At 37.8% G+C, this 18,957-nt stretch overlaps 2 protein-coding genes across 6 annotated transcripts in view; one reads left to right on the top strand and one right to left on the bottom strand.

Moving 5' to 3' along the window:
- The first annotated feature begins 242 nt into the window (after positions 1–242).
- LOC107828156 (uncharacterized) lies at positions 243–3,790 on the top strand. The gene is made up of 6 exons (XM_075250762.1): positions 243–683; positions 745–859; positions 1,042–1,520; positions 1,780–2,295; positions 2,422–2,494; positions 3,030–3,790. The coding sequence occupies exons 1-6, from the start codon at positions 243–245 to the stop codon at positions 3,788–3,790; spliced, it is 2,385 nt and encodes a 794-aa protein (XP_075106863.1).
- A 1,689-nt stretch (positions 3,791–5,479) lies between these two features.
- LOC107828155 (serine/threonine-protein kinase ATM) overlaps positions 5,480–18,957 on the bottom strand; it is a 75,385-nt gene continuing 61,907 nt past the window's right edge. For all 5 annotated transcript variants that reach the window (XM_075251683.1, XM_075251684.1, XM_075251681.1 and 2 more), the window contains 18 exons: positions 18,634–18,714; positions 18,402–18,491; positions 18,202–18,264; positions 17,851–17,991; positions 17,685–17,741; positions 17,445–17,504; positions 16,739–16,833; positions 16,302–16,410; positions 15,699–15,788; positions 15,111–15,190; positions 14,944–15,022; positions 9,827–9,873; positions 9,660–9,759; positions 9,331–9,462; positions 8,890–9,024; positions 8,741–8,806; positions 6,182–6,328; positions 5,480–5,744 (listed from right to left, as the gene is read on the bottom strand). In XM_075251683.1, coding sequence (XP_075107784.1) covers positions 5,667–5,744; positions 6,182–6,328; positions 8,741–8,806; positions 8,890–9,024; positions 9,331–9,462; positions 9,660–9,759; positions 9,827–9,873; positions 14,944–15,022; positions 15,111–15,190; positions 15,699–15,788; positions 16,302–16,410; positions 16,739–16,833; positions 17,445–17,504; positions 17,685–17,741; positions 17,851–17,991; positions 18,202–18,264; positions 18,402–18,491; positions 18,634–18,714 — 1,650 coding nt within the window. In that variant the 3' untranslated portion in view covers positions 5,480–5,666. The remainder of the gene's footprint in view (positions 5,745–6,181; positions 6,329–8,740; positions 8,807–8,889; positions 9,025–9,330; positions 9,463–9,659; positions 9,760–9,826; positions 9,874–14,943; positions 15,023–15,110; positions 15,191–15,698; positions 15,789–16,301; positions 16,411–16,738; positions 16,834–17,444; positions 17,505–17,684; positions 17,742–17,850; positions 17,992–18,201; positions 18,265–18,401; positions 18,492–18,633; positions 18,715–18,957) is intronic.

Genomic DNA, 18,957 nt, shown 5'->3' on the forward strand with positions numbered 1-18,957 from the left:
TAATTTCTAATGAAAGAGAAGGGTCCAGAAGACTCCCTGCCTAGGTCCTTCTTCATCCTCCATTAGAGCTCATTTGAGGTGAGCTTTTCCTCTTTATTTCTTCTACTATTTTGTCATGGTATCAGAGCTAGGCTCTCAGTCCTAAGATCAATCAGTCGATTCTCCATTCGATTATATCTCTACGATAGTTTTCTGTGCGAGTAGCGAAATTTTCCCAATTTTCAATTCGATCCTCGATAAGTATGGCTATTGATGAAAACACGACGGATTCCATAAATCCACTTCTAGATTTGACAAATCCACTCTTCATGCATCCATCTGAAAGTGTGGGTTCTATGCTTGTACTGGTACCTTTCGACGGATCGGGATATAGGTCATGGAGAAGAGGAGTTCTCAGAGCTCTCTCAGTGAAAAACAAGGTGAGATTCATAAACGGAAAATGCAGGAAACCGGATTCCAAGGACCCTAGTTATGATCAATGGGAACAATGTGACAATATGGTCACGTCGTGGATTCTGAATTCTATCTCAAAGGATTTAACGGATAATCTGCAATATGTTAATGATGCTCAGAAACTTTGGCAGGAACTAGAGGATAGATATGACCAGACAAACGGAGCGAAGCTGTATCAATTGCAGAAAGAGATAAATGATTTGAGTCAAGGAACCCTAGACATCACTGGGGTATTACACTAAGATGAAGAAGCTCTAGGAAGAGCTGAACATGTTGAATGCACATGCTCAGTGCAAATGCAACTGTACATGTGGTGCTAAGGCAAATATGCAGAAGGTTGAGCAGGACAGAAGGTTGATTCAGTTCTTAATGGAGCTAAACGAAGTTTATACTGTGGTAAGGGGAAGTATTCTGATGATGAATCTGTTGCCTTCACTCACACAGGCTTTTTCAATCCTTATCTAAAAGGAGAAATAAAGAGAGGTCAAACCAAATGATCAGTTTGTGATTGAATCTACTGCCCTGAGTGCAAATAGGTCAGGAGGAAATTCTTTCAGAACAAGTTATAATCAACAATCAAATACTCAGACAATGCTGGATATACAAACTACAATCAACAAGGAAACAGAACTGGGAACAATAACTACAGGGGAGGATATTTTGGGAGCAGACCCAGGTTTTTTTGTGACTATTGTAAGAAACCAGGTCACACTAAGGAAAGATGCTACAAATTACATGGTTATCCACAAGATTCAAGGTTCAACAAAGGAAAGAGAATTGTTGGAAATGTATATGGAAGTCAAAGTGAGAATGGCATTGAAGGTGAATATGGAGGCAATGGCCAAGTACAGGAACATGATCGAACCATGCAAAACCTTACAAAGGAACAATATAATCAACTACTGAGCATCCTGGAGAATTTTCATGCTGGAAATGGAGGAAATGAACTGAAAGCAGGAGCTGTGAACTTTGCAGGTATTTCAGCTTGCTCAACTTCATTTGATTCTGGTGCTAACTCATATGAGTGTTTTAGATCAATTGCTGATTCCTGGATACTTGATTCTGGGGCATTAAATCACATGACCTATAACAAATCCATGTTTGACCAATGTGAAAACTTTAGTATACCCTTTCTTAGTTACACTGCCTAATAGTTATAAGGTGAATGTGACATTGATAGGAGATGTAGTCATGAGTCCTAGGTTCACCCTAAAAAGAGTCCTTTTTGTCCCTAGTTTCAAATTCAACCTAATTTCTGTGCATTGCTTAACAGTTCAACTTGATTGCTTTGTCATATTTTCCAAATTTGCTTGTATCATTTTGCAGGACCCTTCACTGAAGAGGCCTCTGGCAATTGGTAAAAGTAAAGATGGTCTGTACCTTTACACCTCATATTCCTGCAAGTCTAATTCCTTGGTTAATGCCAATTCATCTAGTTCATCTAATAAAGGTGATGCAATCACTAAATCTGTTTCACATGTTCCATCTAGCCTAACTAGTAGTAATAATGTTGTCTCACACTCTGTTTCACATGTTGTACCTAGTTCACACACTTCTTCTCATGAATGCAATAAAGTTGTCACAAATTCTCATGTGCAATGTAAAGGAAATGCCAATTCTACATACAATGCATCTATGTTTGATAAAGATATGATTGATCTCTTGTGGCACAATAGATTGGGACATGTAGCCTTTGCCAAAATGAGAGGAATTGAGTCCATACCTGTTCATTTTTCACCCAAACAACCTTTCATTTGTCCTATATGCCCAATGGCTAGACAAAACAGATTGCCCTTTCCAGAAAGAACTACAGTCACAACCAAAATATTTGAAATCCTACATGTTAGTTTATGGGGGCCCTATCATGTCCCAACACATGATAGGCATAAGTACTTCATCACCCTAGTAGATAACTACAGTAGGTGTACTTGGACACACCTGCTTAGATGCAAAAGTAATGCTCTGCAGGAAGTCAAGGCTTTCACTGCCATGGTAAAGAATCAATTCAATTGCTCCATTAAGACCATTAGAACTGACAATGGTCTTGAGTTCATAAACTCTGAGACTGCTTCCTTCTTGCAGTCCTAGGGCATTATACATCAGAAAACATGTCCCTATACGCTCCAACAGTATGGCATAGTAGAAAGAAAACACAAGTATCTTTTAGAAACAGCCAGGGCACTGTTGTATCAGTCTAAACTCCCCATGCAATACTAGGGAGAATGCATTCTCACCTTAACCTATTTGATTAACAGACTCCCTTCTACTACCCTAAAAAAACAAATGCCCATTGGAGTTACTTTACAAAAGAAAACCCAACTATTCTCACCTTAAAAGTTTTGGATGCCTTTGTTTTCCTACAACCCTCAAAACTCACAAAGATAAGTTTGAAACAAGATCCTTACTTCATGTTTTTGTGGGATACCCCTTTGGGACAAAGGGTTACAAGGTACTCAATCTAGTCACAAAGAGAATTCATGTATCAAGAGATGTTGTATTCCATGAAAGTGTATTTTCTTTTGCTTTGCATTCTGATTCCAATAGAGTCTTTCTCTCATTTCCACAAATAAATTCAGACTTGGCACAAGACCTGTTTCCCCCTCATGAGTCAGTATCTCTTCCTAGTTCACTTGGTCCATATCTCCCAGCTATGTCACCTGACTCCTTATCACTAGGGCTGAGTGAATCCAATTCTCATACAACTTCAAACTTTGAAGAATATTCTACCCTGTTTGAGAACAATCAGCATGAGACATCTATCAACAATACTCCCAACTTAGTGATTCAACAACCTAATGAAACATCAGGAACACCCTCCAGAACTCTCAAAGTCCATACCTATTTAAAAGATTATAATTACTCACTCCCCACGTTACAGACAAGCCACCTTAACTCTCCTTCCAGCAGCAACCAAAGCATTACCTCACTTTCTTTTAATGTATCTATACCCAATGCCCAATGTGTTTCACTCAATGCTTTGAGTTCTGCTAGTCAGCAATTGATCAAAAACATTTCACATGGGACTGAGCCCAGTTCATATGAAGAGGCAGCTGCTGATCTTGTATGGCAGACAACTATGAATCAGGAATTTGAAGCACTTTATGCCAACCATACTTGGAGTTTAGTGCCACTTCCAGCTGGAAAAAGAATAATAGGTTGTAAATGGATATATAAGGTGCAGTACAAGGCAGATGGGAGCATAGAAAGATTTAAAGCAAGGCTAGTAGTAAAGGGATACACTCAGCAGGCAGAGGTAGACTATACAGAAACTTTTTCATCAGTAGTAAAGATGACAACTGTTAGAGCTCTAATTGGGATAACAGTGAAGAAAGGATGAGAGATCTCCCAACTAGATGTCAACAATGCATTCCTCCATGGGGACCTCCATGAGGAAGTATATATGGAAGTACCTCCAGGTCATGTTGTGGAAAGGCCAGGCTTAGTGTGCAAATTGAATAAGTCCTTATATGGTCTGAAACAAGCAAGCAAGCAAGCAATGGTATGAGAAGTTGATTGCAGCACTCTATTCCAGAGGATACACACACTCCCTACTCGACTATTCATTGTTCTACAAGAAGCATGGAACTTCATTGGTGTTTGTGGCTGTTTATGTAGATGATGTCCTAATAATAAGGACTGATTTACAGGAAATAGAAGCACTGAAGGCTTTCTTACATGAGACCTTCAAAATAAAGGACATGGGAAGGCTACATTATTTCCTGGGGTTGGAAATTTTGTATAAGGATGATGGGGTAATCTCAAAGAAAATCCACAATGGATCTATTGACAGAGTTTGACTGCACCAAGTACTCTGCTATAACTTCTCCACTTGATCCTTCAACTTAGCTAAGTGCATATGGGGGGTCTCTAATGCCTGATCCTTCTCACTACAGGAAACTAGTAGGAAAGCTGAATTTCTTAACTAATACAAGGCTTGACATATCTTATAGTGTGCAACATTTGAGTCAATACATGCTGAGTCCTAGGGAGCCACACCTGAAAGCTGCATACCATGTACTTAGGTACCTTAAAGGTGATCCAAGCTTAGGGATTTTTCTATCCACATCAAAGACTACAGGGTTCGAGCCTTCAGTGACTCAGACTGGGCCGCCTGCCTGAGTCAAGGAAATCAGTTAGTGGATATGTTGTGTTGCTAGGTGACAGCTCTATTAGCTGAAAATCTAAGAAACAACACACCATTTCATTATCCTCAACAGAAGCAGAATACAGAGCAGCTAGACAAGTTATGGGAGAATTAGTGTGGTTACTTAGGCTGCTTGAAGAATTGACAATTCCCTTAACATTACTTGTTCCAGTTTTCTGTGATAGCCAAGCAGCTCTCCACATAGCTAAGAATCCTGTTTTTTATGAACGTACAAAACACATAGAAGTGGACTGCCACTTTGTGAGGAATCAACTACACGAGGGATTCATCTTATTACATCACATTTCCACACATGAGCAGCTGGCAGATATATTCATCAAGCCTCTTATAGAGATCAAACATTGCAATTTACTTAGCAAGTTGGCTGTGAGTTCCTCCCAACTGGGGGGGGGGGGAGGGTATTGCACGTGTGTATTTATTTTGTACAAGTAGTTATAGTGTAGTTGGTATAGCTATACACAACCGTACCAGTATAAATAGGCGTAGATATTTTTTTGTACTAAGCAACTTTTACATTTTGTATCTTGTACACTTTAGCTCTGTTCATTTCTAATGAAAGAGAAGGTTCCAAAAGACTCTGCCTAGGTCCTTCATCCTCCATTAGAGCTCATTCGAGGTGAGCTTTTCCTTTTCATTTCTTCTACTATTTTGTCACAGGTAATTTCATTTCATGTCTATGGGAGGACAAATAGAGAGAAAAAGAAAAAAGAAGAACGCGCCGTATAGGGGTATAAATTTGATTTGAGCTTAAAGTTCAAGGCTTCAAGCTCGAGAAAAAGAGTTCTAATTCCATTTTTGTCGTATTATTTGAAAGTGAGATTGTGAGAGCTTAAGTTGTAGATGCACCGGGAGAATCAAACATGAAGTTGAAACCCATACAGATTAGAATAAATGACGGCGTTGCTGACATATTTACATGACATCAGTTCATTACAGCGACACCCATAACCTAAGATCACGTACAAGATTACACTAAGGAGGGAAAAATGAAAAAGAAAAGGAAGAAACCCAAAAGATTTAATCAGCGCTGACACTAGTTTGAAAGCTATCATAGCCAAGCTCCCCATCCAGGAAACATATGACACAAACGATCAGGATCAATGGCGTCGTGTATGAGTTGTTGAACCTGCAAAAAGGGGGACACTTATCACCTCTTTCCTTTCTTTTATGCAACATAGATTGAGGTACCAATAGGAAATTCAAGTTTGAGTCAAAGGAAAGTATGCGTCTTATAATCACAGTACCCTATCAGCCAATTGGAAAGAATTTGCTGATCAATTTCAGTCAAGAGAGAAAGCAAATAAAGATAATTAGAGTTGCCTGAACCTGAAAGCACAATTTCTGAAAAGAGCATTCATATAGTAGTGTGTATTATTTGTGTAGAAGGTAAAGAATGATGCTCTCAAGTTTAATTAAACAAAGAGCAATAAGACATATCACTGGGCTAGCAGGGATTAAAATTAATAATCAGATTAATAATTTATTAGTGTATAGTGTGTGCGAATTGATGCCTTATTCCGGTTAACAGATTACCTGCGTGAATTGATGCCTTATTCCGGTTACCTGCCCATGAACACTTCTCATTTCACCTTCTTCATATCCATCTAACTTTTGTTTAACGCGCATCAAGGCTCTAGCAGCATCCTTGTTCCCCTCATAGTCATCTTGTTGAGAGTCTTCCAAACTGGTTTCCAGATCATCTTCACTTTCCTAACAAGCAGAAATAGTTCAATAAGCCTTTGTAAATGCGAAGATGAACATTATTATACCTTTTTCAGATATCAACCAGTTCATATATACACGTATTTTATTTGAATTGTAAAAACATGAGTACAGGCTATTCTAATGGGGACTTGGGTAGTAAGTCTATGTGCTTTACGATAGTAAGACAAGAACTTGCTTCTAGCTAAAACTAGTTTCACCACCTATAAACTAATGGGCTCCTACAAAACTGAGTGTACTTTGGAACAGAGCAGTATGAGGTCTTGACTTGCTCATACTCAGCCGTTCAATTAGTTTTACGCCTCCGCGTGCCACATACTTTCTGACAAGTCTGTTCGAAACCAAAATTTTCAAATTAGGAGTGCTATCAAGGACTAACGTTAAATTTGGGCATTAAGAAAGTTGGATTTTGTCTACTTATTCGAGGAAAAAAGAAAAGAGTTGGATTTATCCCATCTCATTGAACTTCACAAGCAGAAAAACTACTTTAGATAATGTAGACACTTTTTTAATATACAAAAGTCAGGTTCAAAATGCATATGCATGTCTCACCAGCTGTAATGTCCAAGACAACCCACACAACAATACTTTTCTGGTTGCTCCTTCAGACATACAGTCAGGTGCATAATGCATTGTGGATAATATGCCTACAAATGTCACGTTAATAGAAGTGGAATGACAGTCTAGGTCACAAAACAAAACCAGAATCAGGGTTTTCGTACAAGTTAGCCAAAAGCGTGCTTTCATATGTAATAATTAATAACCTATGTTAAGTATATCTGCAAATATATAAATTAGCACTTTAAAAATATTATATATATCAATTAGGAAGATCCAATGCTACAAATTTTGATTCTTTCCTATTTTAGAATGCGCAGATCGGTAAATTGAGAACACTCGAGCTGAAAATGTCCCACAATTCTCCTCCTCTTTTTCCTACAAACATATATTATGAGACCTAAGTATTTTAAAGTAAGCTCTTGGCAACACAAAATAAAAAGAAAATAATTTGAGGAGTAAAGGTAAATTCAGTAGACACTACACTTTCCATGAGCAGAACAAATGTTCAATATTTATCCTCAGAATGTGCAAGCACATCAGAGAAATGATAAAGCCCACTTGTATTATTGTTCATTACTATTTCTCTTATTTTCTTGCTTCTTGTGAGGATAAATACTCAACTTTAATGCAGCTCAAGAGACTAATAGAAATCATGAGTTCATAGGGGATATTTTTCACTCATATTCTTTTCCCTTTATCCTCTTGACTTGGCAGCTAACATTTAGACATTTACCCATTGCAAGTGCACCATGTCAAATTATTGATGAGTAAGTGACTCAGAACGAAAGATTCATCTTTTTCACTTTTCAGTATGTTCATAAGAGAGTATAAAAACATGGCTTTTGTTAAAATTGACTTTGTTAAGTTATAAGTATTATTCTTTAATGTTCTTATTCAGTTAAATACTAGATAAAAGTTACATCCGTGAATAGCCATGCATCGAATATTTCAATTATTAATTATTCAGTTTAAACTACCGCAAAAGCACTGAATATACATATTTAGTACACGGGTTTTCTCTAGTGCAAGAATTACATATAAGAATGATAAATTCAGCTTCTGGGAAAAGAACAAGAAGATCCATGTAAAAACAATTTTCACTTTAAAACCTCATATCCCAAGATCCAGAATAAAGCAACCCTCTTTTTTCACTTTAAAACCTCATATCCCAAGATCCAGAATAAAGCAACCCTCTTTCTTTATCCAAACTCATACTAGAAACAGCATCAAAATGCTTAATCCACGGAACATTACGATTTCTTCTAACTTCAAGATACGCCTTGGGATTAATGGAACTTATTAAATAATCTCTAATGGTAGGTAAACTACCAACTCGTTTAAAGGCTTTTCTTTTTTTACCCAAAAATTTCCAAACCCGAATTTTACCATCCTGATGTCCGGTAAATATTTTATCTCCGTAAACAACAATTGCTTTTACTAATCCGCTGTGAGACTTGAACCCAGAATATTCCTTCAAGTTTTTCCATACTCTAATATTTTTGCTATCAAGAACTACATATAAGAATGAGTTCATAAGGGATATTTTTCACTCATATATTCTTTTCCCTTTATCCTCTTGACTTGGCAGCTGACATTTAGACATTTATCCATTGCAAGTGCACCATGTCAAATTATTGATATCCATTCTAAGCAAGACTCCTGAATTGATAAATCCCATCATTCAAGAATCACAGAGAATGACATTTCATCAGTAATGTTTTTTACCACTTTTACGTTGTATCTTAAATGAACTTTTGACTTTCAGTTTTCTTAATGAATATGACACTAACATTGCAAGTGGACTTCAGAAAAGGATAAACGCCAAGATCATTGATATACCTTCTGACGTTGCAAAGCCTTTAGAGGGGATAAAGCCCACTTGTATAAAGGATCATGGATAAAGACCTGCAGTGAAGGTCCGTAAGTATGACTGACGGACACAGTTTAAACTCTTAATGTGGTAGGAATAGGCATCTGAAATGCGGTACCTCGATAATGGTAAGCAGTGCTTCTTTGTTTGTCCGCATAACAGACAGGGTTTCCTCACAGCATCTTCTAAAAACCCCTTCCACCCCAGTTACGCCCATGCCATCAATAATGTCCCTACTCAGCCTGAAGGGTACCTGCAATAGATCATTATGGATGACCATTGAGATACAGGCTGAGAAAATTTAAACAATGACATGATCTTATAAAACAAAAGAGTGACATATGGATATGTGAGAGTATGAGTGAAAAGATTAGGAATACAAGAAGACAAGTGACTTCAACCTAAGTTCTTTTGTAGATACCCTATATAGCGTATATAACAAATCCATCCACTGTGGGCCACTAATACATATTTACACATCTGATTAACTTTTCTTTGTGAATATGACCAACTTTAATATAACTAATCTAACAGAACAGAAGTATTGAAATAAACAAACCCTTTCGGGAGTTTTCAGCATAAGGCCCTGCTCAAATGCAACCCCAAGATCTATGTGAACAACTTCTGCAGTGGCTTGATCTACAAGGATATTCGTGGAATGCCGATCTCCTAGTCCAACAATATATCCGACCTGAATGTAAAAGAAGTATGAGCATTCAAAACTATTAGATAAATCAAGATCTTGACATTAAATATCTAGCAAGAACTTAAGCTCAAACACAGTTCTCTAATTTCTGTTTATAATTACACAATTTCTTTTCTGGTTTACTAGGAAATATTTGAAGAGAGTACTGTTTCAGAAAGTTGCTAAATCACTGGAAGTAGTACCATTGAACTTGCGGCCACGCTTCTGGTATAAGCAAGCCTCTTTTGAAACCAGTCAGCTGGATGAAAAAATCTCTCCAAGAAAAAGTGATGCATGACAGGCCTGCAGCGAAGACAATTAGATAGCTCAAACAACTTGAGCACAAGGTCTTATGGAAGGTGAGTAATACCTGAAGTTATCACAGACTTCCTGGAAGGCCTTCCGCTTGTTACTTTCCTACACAAAATGTAAACATTATTGAAATAAGTCATATACAAAACTCCCAACTAGATATGGTGTTCCAGTTTCAATGTGCTAATTGATGCACTTTTGAGCTTCAATTTTAAATTATAATAAAAGATGCCCCACACGTTTATGCCATGTCCTTCTACTGTTCAACTCATACAGCCACCTAGGGGTGGCAATCGGACGGGTCGGGTCGGATATGGATGGGTAAAACGGGTAATGCAAAAACGGATAAATTATCCGACCCGACCTATATTTAATATGGATAAAAAACAGGTTAACCGGCGGATAATATGGATATCCATATTGTCCATGGCTTCTTGAATATGATCACTTTTTGGAAGAACTCTTAGTCTCCCAAACTAGAGGAACCCCCAACTTGAGGCTTTACAAATGTAAAAGTTAAACCCATTGGTTATCCAATTTCTAAGTGGATAATATGGTTCTTATCCATATTTGACCCGTTTTTAAATATGGTGTTTGAGCTTCACTGAACATAATAACTAAAGCCAGCATGACTAACCAACACCTCCCCCCAAAAATAAAAGAAAGAAAAAGAACAGAGTTACGCCTATGGAATTAAAAGCAAATCTATCGGCATGACTAACTTGAAACTAAGAATTACAAACCAATTGTATGCAGCTTCACATAAATCTTTATATCTCATTTTATATCATGCATTCTGCATTCCCAAACGAGTTTCAAATGCTTGTACTATTTGTTAGAATTTACGCATTGGTTGAGGCCTGAGGGAATGACCTGATGTCTATGATCCTTGGCAATCCTAACCTTTATGCTCTGGCTTTTGGAGTTAATTTAAGCCCAAGGTTCAACTTCTCACATGGTATCAAAACCAGACCCATCCCTATTCTTGATTTATGCAATGTTGGACCCCACATTCTATAGTTCACACTCTAAATGTCCATGCCCAATGCGAAGAGTTAGAATGTCACACATTGGTTGAGGGAATAGACTGTTACCTCCATATATAGCGTTCTGCAATACACACCTCATTAGCTAACTTTTGGAGTTGAGTTAACCTCAAAGTCCATTTTTAACACTATTCAAAGTCATGGCTCTAAGGTCATATAAAGTTTCTCGTCCATTTACTATCTCCGATTTAGATATTCCTACATGTCAAAAGAGATTGTGGGAGGAAGTTAAGGGATTTCCTCGAAAGCCCCTCCAAACATGCACATATACTTAGGTAAGCTTGCCCAAAAAGTAAGCAAATTTGTTCTTGTTTAACCTCAATGATGTTTCTCTAGCTACAAACAAACATATCGTGGATGATACGGAAAAGATTTAAGTGGGATACACTGAGAGAGGATACAACAACTATGTCTCACTCAGAAATAGTTGGAGTTGATTACATGAATCTGTGTATTTATTGGACTCCATTTGAGCCTCTTTCGTTACATTACTCAGTATAGGAATTCTCTAAAACTATGGATTCTCTAAATCTCACACCAATCCCTACATTACTGAATAGTCTCCAACCAAACTTATGAGACTCCTGTAAACAGCCAGATCTAGTTAATGTGTCCCAATGACGACTAACCCTAATCCAAATAGCTGGTATCGAACAATACTGATAATTCACCCCTAATGTGTTTTATTTTTCGCTAAGTCCACATAAGGTCTAAGAAATTGTAAATCATTTGAGATACTTCTCTACATGAATTTCTATCAACCTCATCCTTTTTTCTAGACACCTTTAGCCATCATGGTATCAGATCTATGAATCTGCGTGCACCTTCTGTCGCGCGTTAAATTTTGTAGTCTTATCTAATATTATACGACCACAATTTCATTTTAACATCTACATTTTTGTCACACTCGTTATGAATACTTATAGGACGAACATTCACTCTCATATAGCGTTTCCGGTCTCATAATTGTTTTACAAGAATTTGCCTCAATCTGGTAGGTATCCCGACACTTCCATGAAACTTAGTCTTCATCCATAATTATTTTCTTAAAAGACCGAGCCTAAATATCTTAGTCGTCTAATGTCACCTCGACATCATTTTTCTTATGTTGGATGAACCTGCAGTGTATATATTCCATCTCACTTTGACATGTCCTAAAACCCTTAATATCAAGAGTTCTGCACTTTAGTTTATTTTCTCACCAATTCCATCAATTAACGAAATATCATCTAGGAATACCATACACCATAGAACCCCAACTTGTATGCTATTGATTAACCTCATACATAACTAGAGTAACAAGTACGTGCTCAAAGTAGATCTCTAATGTCAAAAAACAGTTAACATATGCTTTCTATCTTGCTCAGATTTAAGGAGATATGTAAAGTCGTCCTCTCGATTTGAGTTGAGCCATTGATCGAATAGCCTCTCTATACCGATTGATCTCTATCTCCTACCAAGACTTGTGGGCAATTGTCCGTAAAAACTAAACTTTTTTTTTTGTAAGGTAAATAATTTTATTAATAATTGGGGGAAACCCCGCATACAAGCTGTATGCCTACACCAAAATATGGTTCTCAACAAAAGAGACCCAATCCATCCTCTATACAAATAGGGACCTCACGAGAACACTGAAAAGAAACTAGAAACAAAAAACTACTTTATAATTTTTTCCAAAATCTTGTTCTACCCCTTCAAATGCTCTCCTATTTCTTTCATTCCAAATAACCCACATGATTGCTAATGGGGCAACCTGCCATGCCCTAGGACTTCTCTTTCCCCTCAGGTGAACCCAGCTATGCAACGCCTCTTTCACATTGGGTCGCAAACAAATTAAGGACCACCCTCCACAACCGATTAGCCACTTGACAACGCAATAGAAGATGATTTACGTCTTCGCCCGAGCTTTTACACATGAAACACCAACCAAGATAAGTGAATCTCCCTCTTTCTTAGATTTTCCACGGTTAAAATCACTCCCCTTGCCGCCAACCATGCAATGAAACACACCTTTCTCGACGCTCTAGGAGTCCAAATAGAGCAATGTGGAAAGATGTATTCCTCTCCTAGCAACCTCTTATAATATGATTTAAGAGTGAATATTCCATCTCTACACTCTAGCCATCTCCATGATATGTAGTTTGGCGTATTCAACCCATACAATATCTCAACCACATTGTGAAATTCACCATCTCCCAAACTTGTAAGTCCCTCCTGAATCTCAAATCCCAATAAACTATCCTTTCATGAGACCTATAGATTTGTTGAATTGCCATCCCTCTTTGGCTTGATACACTATACAAGTTAAGGGAGGCTTCCCTCGACTCGTTCTCCCTACACCACTTATGCGCTCAAAAACTAACAGTGCTTCCATACCCAACCCTAAAAGAAATATGTCGACTAAAGTCTTCCCACCCCTTCACGATATTTCTCCACAAGCCACTATGGAGCTGTGATGTTTCTGGTCCTCCCTTCCATTATACCATATTTTTCCGCTACCACGCCCCTCCAAAATGCATTCTCTTCCATCCCAAATATCCATATCCACTTTCCAAACAAAGCTTTGTTAAAAACCTTGAGATCTTCCACTCTAATTCATCCCCATTACTTTCGAGATGCCCTAGGACTTCTCTTTCCCCTAAGGTGAACCCAGCTATGCAACACCTCTTTCACATTGGGTCACAAACAAATTAAGGACCACCCTCCACAACCGACAAGCCACTTGACAACGCACTAGAAGATGATTTACGTCTTTGCCCGAGCTTTTACACATGAAACACAAACCAAGATAAGTGAATCTCCCTCTTTCTTAGATTTTCCACGGTTAAAATCACTCCCCTTGCCGCCAACCATGCAATGAAACACACTTTTCTTGACGCTCTAGGATTCCAAATAGAGCAATGTGAAAAGATGTATTCCTCCCCTAGCAACCTCTTATAATATGATTTAAGAGTGAATATTCCATCTCTACACTCTAGCCATCTCCATGATATGTAGTTTGGCGTATTCAACCCATACAATATCTCAACCACATTGTGAAATTCACCATCTCCCAAACTTGTAAGTCCCTCCTGAATCTCAAATCCCAATAAACTATCCTTTCATGAGACCTATAGATTTGTTGAATTGCCATCCCTCTTTGGCTTGATACACTATACAAGTTAAGGGAGGCTTCCCTCGACTCGTTCTCCCTACACCACTTATGCGCTCAAAAACTAACAGTGCTTCCATACCCAACCTAAAAGAAATATGTCCACTAAAGTCTTCCCACCCCTTCACGATATTTCTCCAAAAGCCACTATGGAGTTGTGATGTTTTTGGTCCTCCCTTCCATTATACCATATTTTTCCACTATCACGCCCATCCAAAATGCATTCTCTTCCATCCCAAATATCCATATCCACTTTCCTAACAAAGCTTTGTTAAAAACCTTGAGATCTTCCACTCTAATTCATCCCCATTCCTTTCGAAATGTGACAACTCTCCAATTCACAAATTGCTTGTTCTTTCCGCCATGTCCCATAAGAAGTTCCGCTGAAGTCTTCCAAACCTCTCGGTCACCTTACCAGGAGACCGTAAGAGTGACATGAAATAAGTCGGTATGCTAGGAAGTGTGCTTTTGATAAATACTTCCCTCCCTCCACTCGACAAGTACCTCTTTTGCCATCCCGCTTCCCTTCTTTCGACAAGTACCTCTTTTGCCACACCGCTAACCGCTTCCCTACTCTCTCTATCATCGGATTCCACACCGCAAGATCTCTGCTCGAAGCACCGAGCGGTAGCCCCAAATAGGTAGTAGATTTAAGTTTTTACTCCTCTTGTCTCTCAATCATATATATTTTCTCCTCTCTGGCATTCCTACCTTTTGGTACAAGCTTATGGAGTCTACTAAAGAGTTCAGTAACCAAAATCCTTACCCATGCCTATTGTTTCAAGAGAAGAGAAACTTGTCAAAACATTTTGCTTAGTAATTCAACTTAGCAGGGCATTAAGGCTTCAAAGCCTCAAAAGACTGTTGAGGCACCAGCTGAATTGCTAGCAATAGAGTGAATGTATGTAATGGTTGAGAGATTTACAACAAGATTTGCAAAGTGGAAAACGAACTAAGCAGATAAGTTGTGGAACTTACCACAGTCATGTGTTGCCGACATTTCATGAATGTCCAGTCTCCTGCTCCATAGCGTCCATGGGCTCCTCCATCTCTAGTGCTGGTATTTTAATAATAAAAGGTTCAATAAGCAACTCAATCCATGAAATATACGGGTAGAGAACAATGCAGAAGCTAGTTCCACTGACCTGCCTATAAGATAATCACCAAGTGGAAGAGTGCCATTCACCCATTCCAAAACACCCGCACTTGGAGTAAAAGGTACAACCTGTCTCACAAACACAACCATCTAAAATTAGTGGACAGAGGAAGTATATACGGGTTCAAGTGTTAAAGCAACGAAACGTGGCGTAATGAACTATTTTGATTGTTAGAGCTGGAGAATTTGTACAAGGTCATATAACAACTCATTCCTGCCGAACCATGTGGAATACATTAACAAGCATATGATTGACAAAGTATCATAAGATCTTGAACCAATATTTATACAACTCCTGCGCAAGAGAGGTTTGAACAATCTACTCAATAACATTAAATCAGGAGGTGATATAGTTAATAGTCATATTAAGCAGTAGGGAAGAATAGTATAGATATTCTTGAAAGATTATCACTAAGTAAAACAAGTGTAATTAAAGAGTACAGATTTTAAGTTCAACAGAAAAGAATTAAATAATTTGGCACGCGCCCCTTCAAAGAGGAACTTAAGTCAAGGATTTTTGCTTTCCATTATAATTTGTTTTGAAATTAAAGGTGCTTTTACCCTTTTAAGATGTTACCTTGTAAGTGCGAATTCTCAGCCTTCGTTTCCAAGTGTCCCGACGGTTCTGTAAGAAAGTATTTACTAAGCCGAAGAACTGTTCCATCACCTGTGTATTAAATTCAAAATGTATATCAATACTCAAAAGAAAAGAAAACCCATAGCAGGGAATTTGCAATCCATAACATACCATTTCTTGAGCTCAATGCGTACAACACAAATTACAAGCAGAAAGGGAAGGCATCCACAGACATGAAATAAACAAGAGGCCAACTATACATTTTACCAGCACCTATAAGGCTCTAACTGATGGCTGGGATCAAACAAGGTAAAAGTACACCAAGAAATCAGGGAAGAACCGGCAATCACTGATAACAACGGAATTAACGCTTCCACAATAACCAGCAGAAATAATTGATTATAAGCCTTAAGCATTGATGCTAGTCCATGCTTCCAAATTTGACTGAGATGTAAAGAAAAGAAATAACTCTGTGGTATCTGACACTCCCCTCAATCTTCCATGATTCTCATAACAGCATGCTAGTTAAAATTGTCATGTATTTGTGCTGAATTTCAGTTTGCCAAATATAGCGGATGTAAAAGAAAGAGTTTAAGCACGTACAGCATCTTGTCTCAGGTCATCATTGCCAGATTTCGCAAGTTGTCGGTATTTATTGCCATCGGAGCCGAAACATTCAACAACTTTTGGCGCATTTATACCATTCATCACACTGTAGAACACAATAGTTAAAACACAGGAGAACTATGACAGCTGTATTTGAACAGCCTGTGGTATTGAACTACATCTAGAGCACTTAAACCATTTGTGAGAAAGCACGGGAGAAATTATATTATTGATATTAGTTTTTCAATATAATACAAGAAGTCCTATTTATAGACTCTACAAAGTACATATTACTCCTATTCCAATGTGGGACTAGACTTACTTATACACATAACTATCTAACACCATTTATTGCACTCCGAAGCACAACAGTTTAAGTCACAGGAAAATCATAAGAAACTGCTACAGAGTGGCATGTATACTTTGTTACTTACGTGACAGAATCTGCTAATCCTTTAAAGTGCGGAAAGGAGCCTTCAGTGTATTGACAACTCGGGTCAATTGCTATATTGGCTGTTACCACAGGAACCTGAAGACACATTATACCAAGAGGTGTTAGCTGTATCAATCGACTCCAACAAGAGAACTAAATTCAGAAGATTCTATAGCAAACAAACCCCCCCCCCCCCCCCCACAAAAAAAAAAAAAAAAACCTCATAAGAGAAAATCTGCTCTTATATTCCAATCCCTCACTTTTTAGCTGATAAAAGCATCAAACCAGCCTACATGCAGAAGTCAGTTGCAACAAGTACAGCTTGAAAAAGCCTAGGACAATTATCATCCAAGACTGCTCGTCACTCAGGGTGCGTGTGCAGACCCAGACAGTGGACACCGGGAACAGTAATATAGACTTGAATTACAGTTTGAAAGAAATAACTACTCCCTCCGTTCCAGTTTACGTGAACCTATTTCTTTTTTGGTCCGTTCCAAAAAGAATGACCCCTTTCTAAATTTGGAAACAATTTAACTTAAACACCCAATTCTACCTTTAATGAGAAGCTTTTATAACCACACAAATACTCTGGACCCCTTTTTGACTTGTTTAGGACCACAAATTTCAAAAGTCTTCATTTTTTCTTAAACTCCGTGCCCAGTCAAACAGGTTCACATAAATTGGAACGGAGGGAGTATTGAACTTACAAGTTCAAGATCTCGGATGCTGCGAATTTCCCTCGGAAGATTAAACTTTTTGTTAGTATCCTGCTCATAAATTCTAGTTGTTAGTTGTGAAATAGCAAAAGATGCTGCAGTTCCACTAACAATAAAACAAGCCTTACAGCCACCCCCATCCAACGAGAAAAAGTAAGAAATGAAAAAAGAAGAATGGAACATAAAGCAGATAAATATCAACATAACAAGAAGATGAAGACATCTGCTTACCTCCCTTTTTGTTTCTAATTCAGCTAGTTTAATGTAGATCTCAACCATTTGCTTCATCTGTTTACCAAAGAGATAACCACTTTATGGTGCAAAAAATATAAAATACACAAAGAAAACTTGCTGAAGTATAATCGAAAATCTAACCAGAATGCTGATGAGTCAGTACCTGTCTGATGACAGCTCCATGATACGAAGATAACTCCTTCAGCAGATTTTCTGCAGCGACTTTTTTATCCATGTCAACCACAAAAGAACTTCTGCTACGTTGTTTGTCTTTGATTCGATCACCATTTGCCAAAGCTAGAAGCTGACACAACCACCAGGAAAATAAAATCCTGATGTAGTAGGTTGATAAACATATTTATGAAATACTAGAAAGGAGTGCATCCTTCAAGTTAAGATATTTTAAATATCTTTCTGATGCGAACTGCCACTAAAATTTAGAAGAAAGCAAAGTTTGAAACAATATGGAACCTTCAACTTCACATATAAGAATCTTCAATTGTGCCCTAAATACCTGAAATATCGTATGATATGGATGGTCAATGGCCATTCTTTTGATGAGAGAAACCAAAGCAAACTGCATAACGCAAAATTCATATTCAGTCACCTAGAAACCTCTTTTTTTATGAAAAAAAAAGTATCAACTCAACCAACAGATAAAAGCAAATCAAAGTGAAACAGCAAAAAGCACAAGCACAGAGTCTCAGGTTATACCTGGAAGTTTTGAGCTCCCTGACTTTCTTTTGTGCTTCCCATCCTTGAAGCAATTTGGTAAACTAGTGGAATAAACTTGTAAGATTGAACCTGAAAGTAAATGATAAATTGTATCCTGAATAATCTGCAGTCTAGAGCTAATATAAAATACGCAAATACAAAACAGATTATTTTGGAAGATACAGCCTTGTAAAGCTTCCGATGTCAACATATAACAATGATCGAAGAATACCTCACTTATTGTGCCGAGCATGCTATCCACAACAATTGGTCTTAATGAGAGACCAAACCACAGCGAAATAAGTCGAAATACCTGAAAAAAGGGTAGCTCTAAAGATCTAGATAAAGCCAGAGACAGCTTAATGAAATTTCTAATGACTGCATACAGTGTTGGTTTGCCGAAAAAATCTTGAAACATTTCTACTTTCCCTATTAAAAAGCAGTAAAACAGAAGCACTTCATCCATTAAAATAAATCTCGACGAACTATATAATTAAAAAATCAATAATTCTACTCCTCTATAATCATTGTTTCAGCTGATTTAGAACAAAATGAC

Source organism: Nicotiana tabacum, chromosome 4 (assembly GCF_000715075.1).
Source record: "Nicotiana tabacum cultivar K326 chromosome 4, ASM71507v2, whole genome shotgun sequence".
In the NCBI taxonomy this organism is placed as follows: Eukaryota; Viridiplantae; Streptophyta; class Magnoliopsida; order Solanales; family Solanaceae; genus Nicotiana; species Nicotiana tabacum.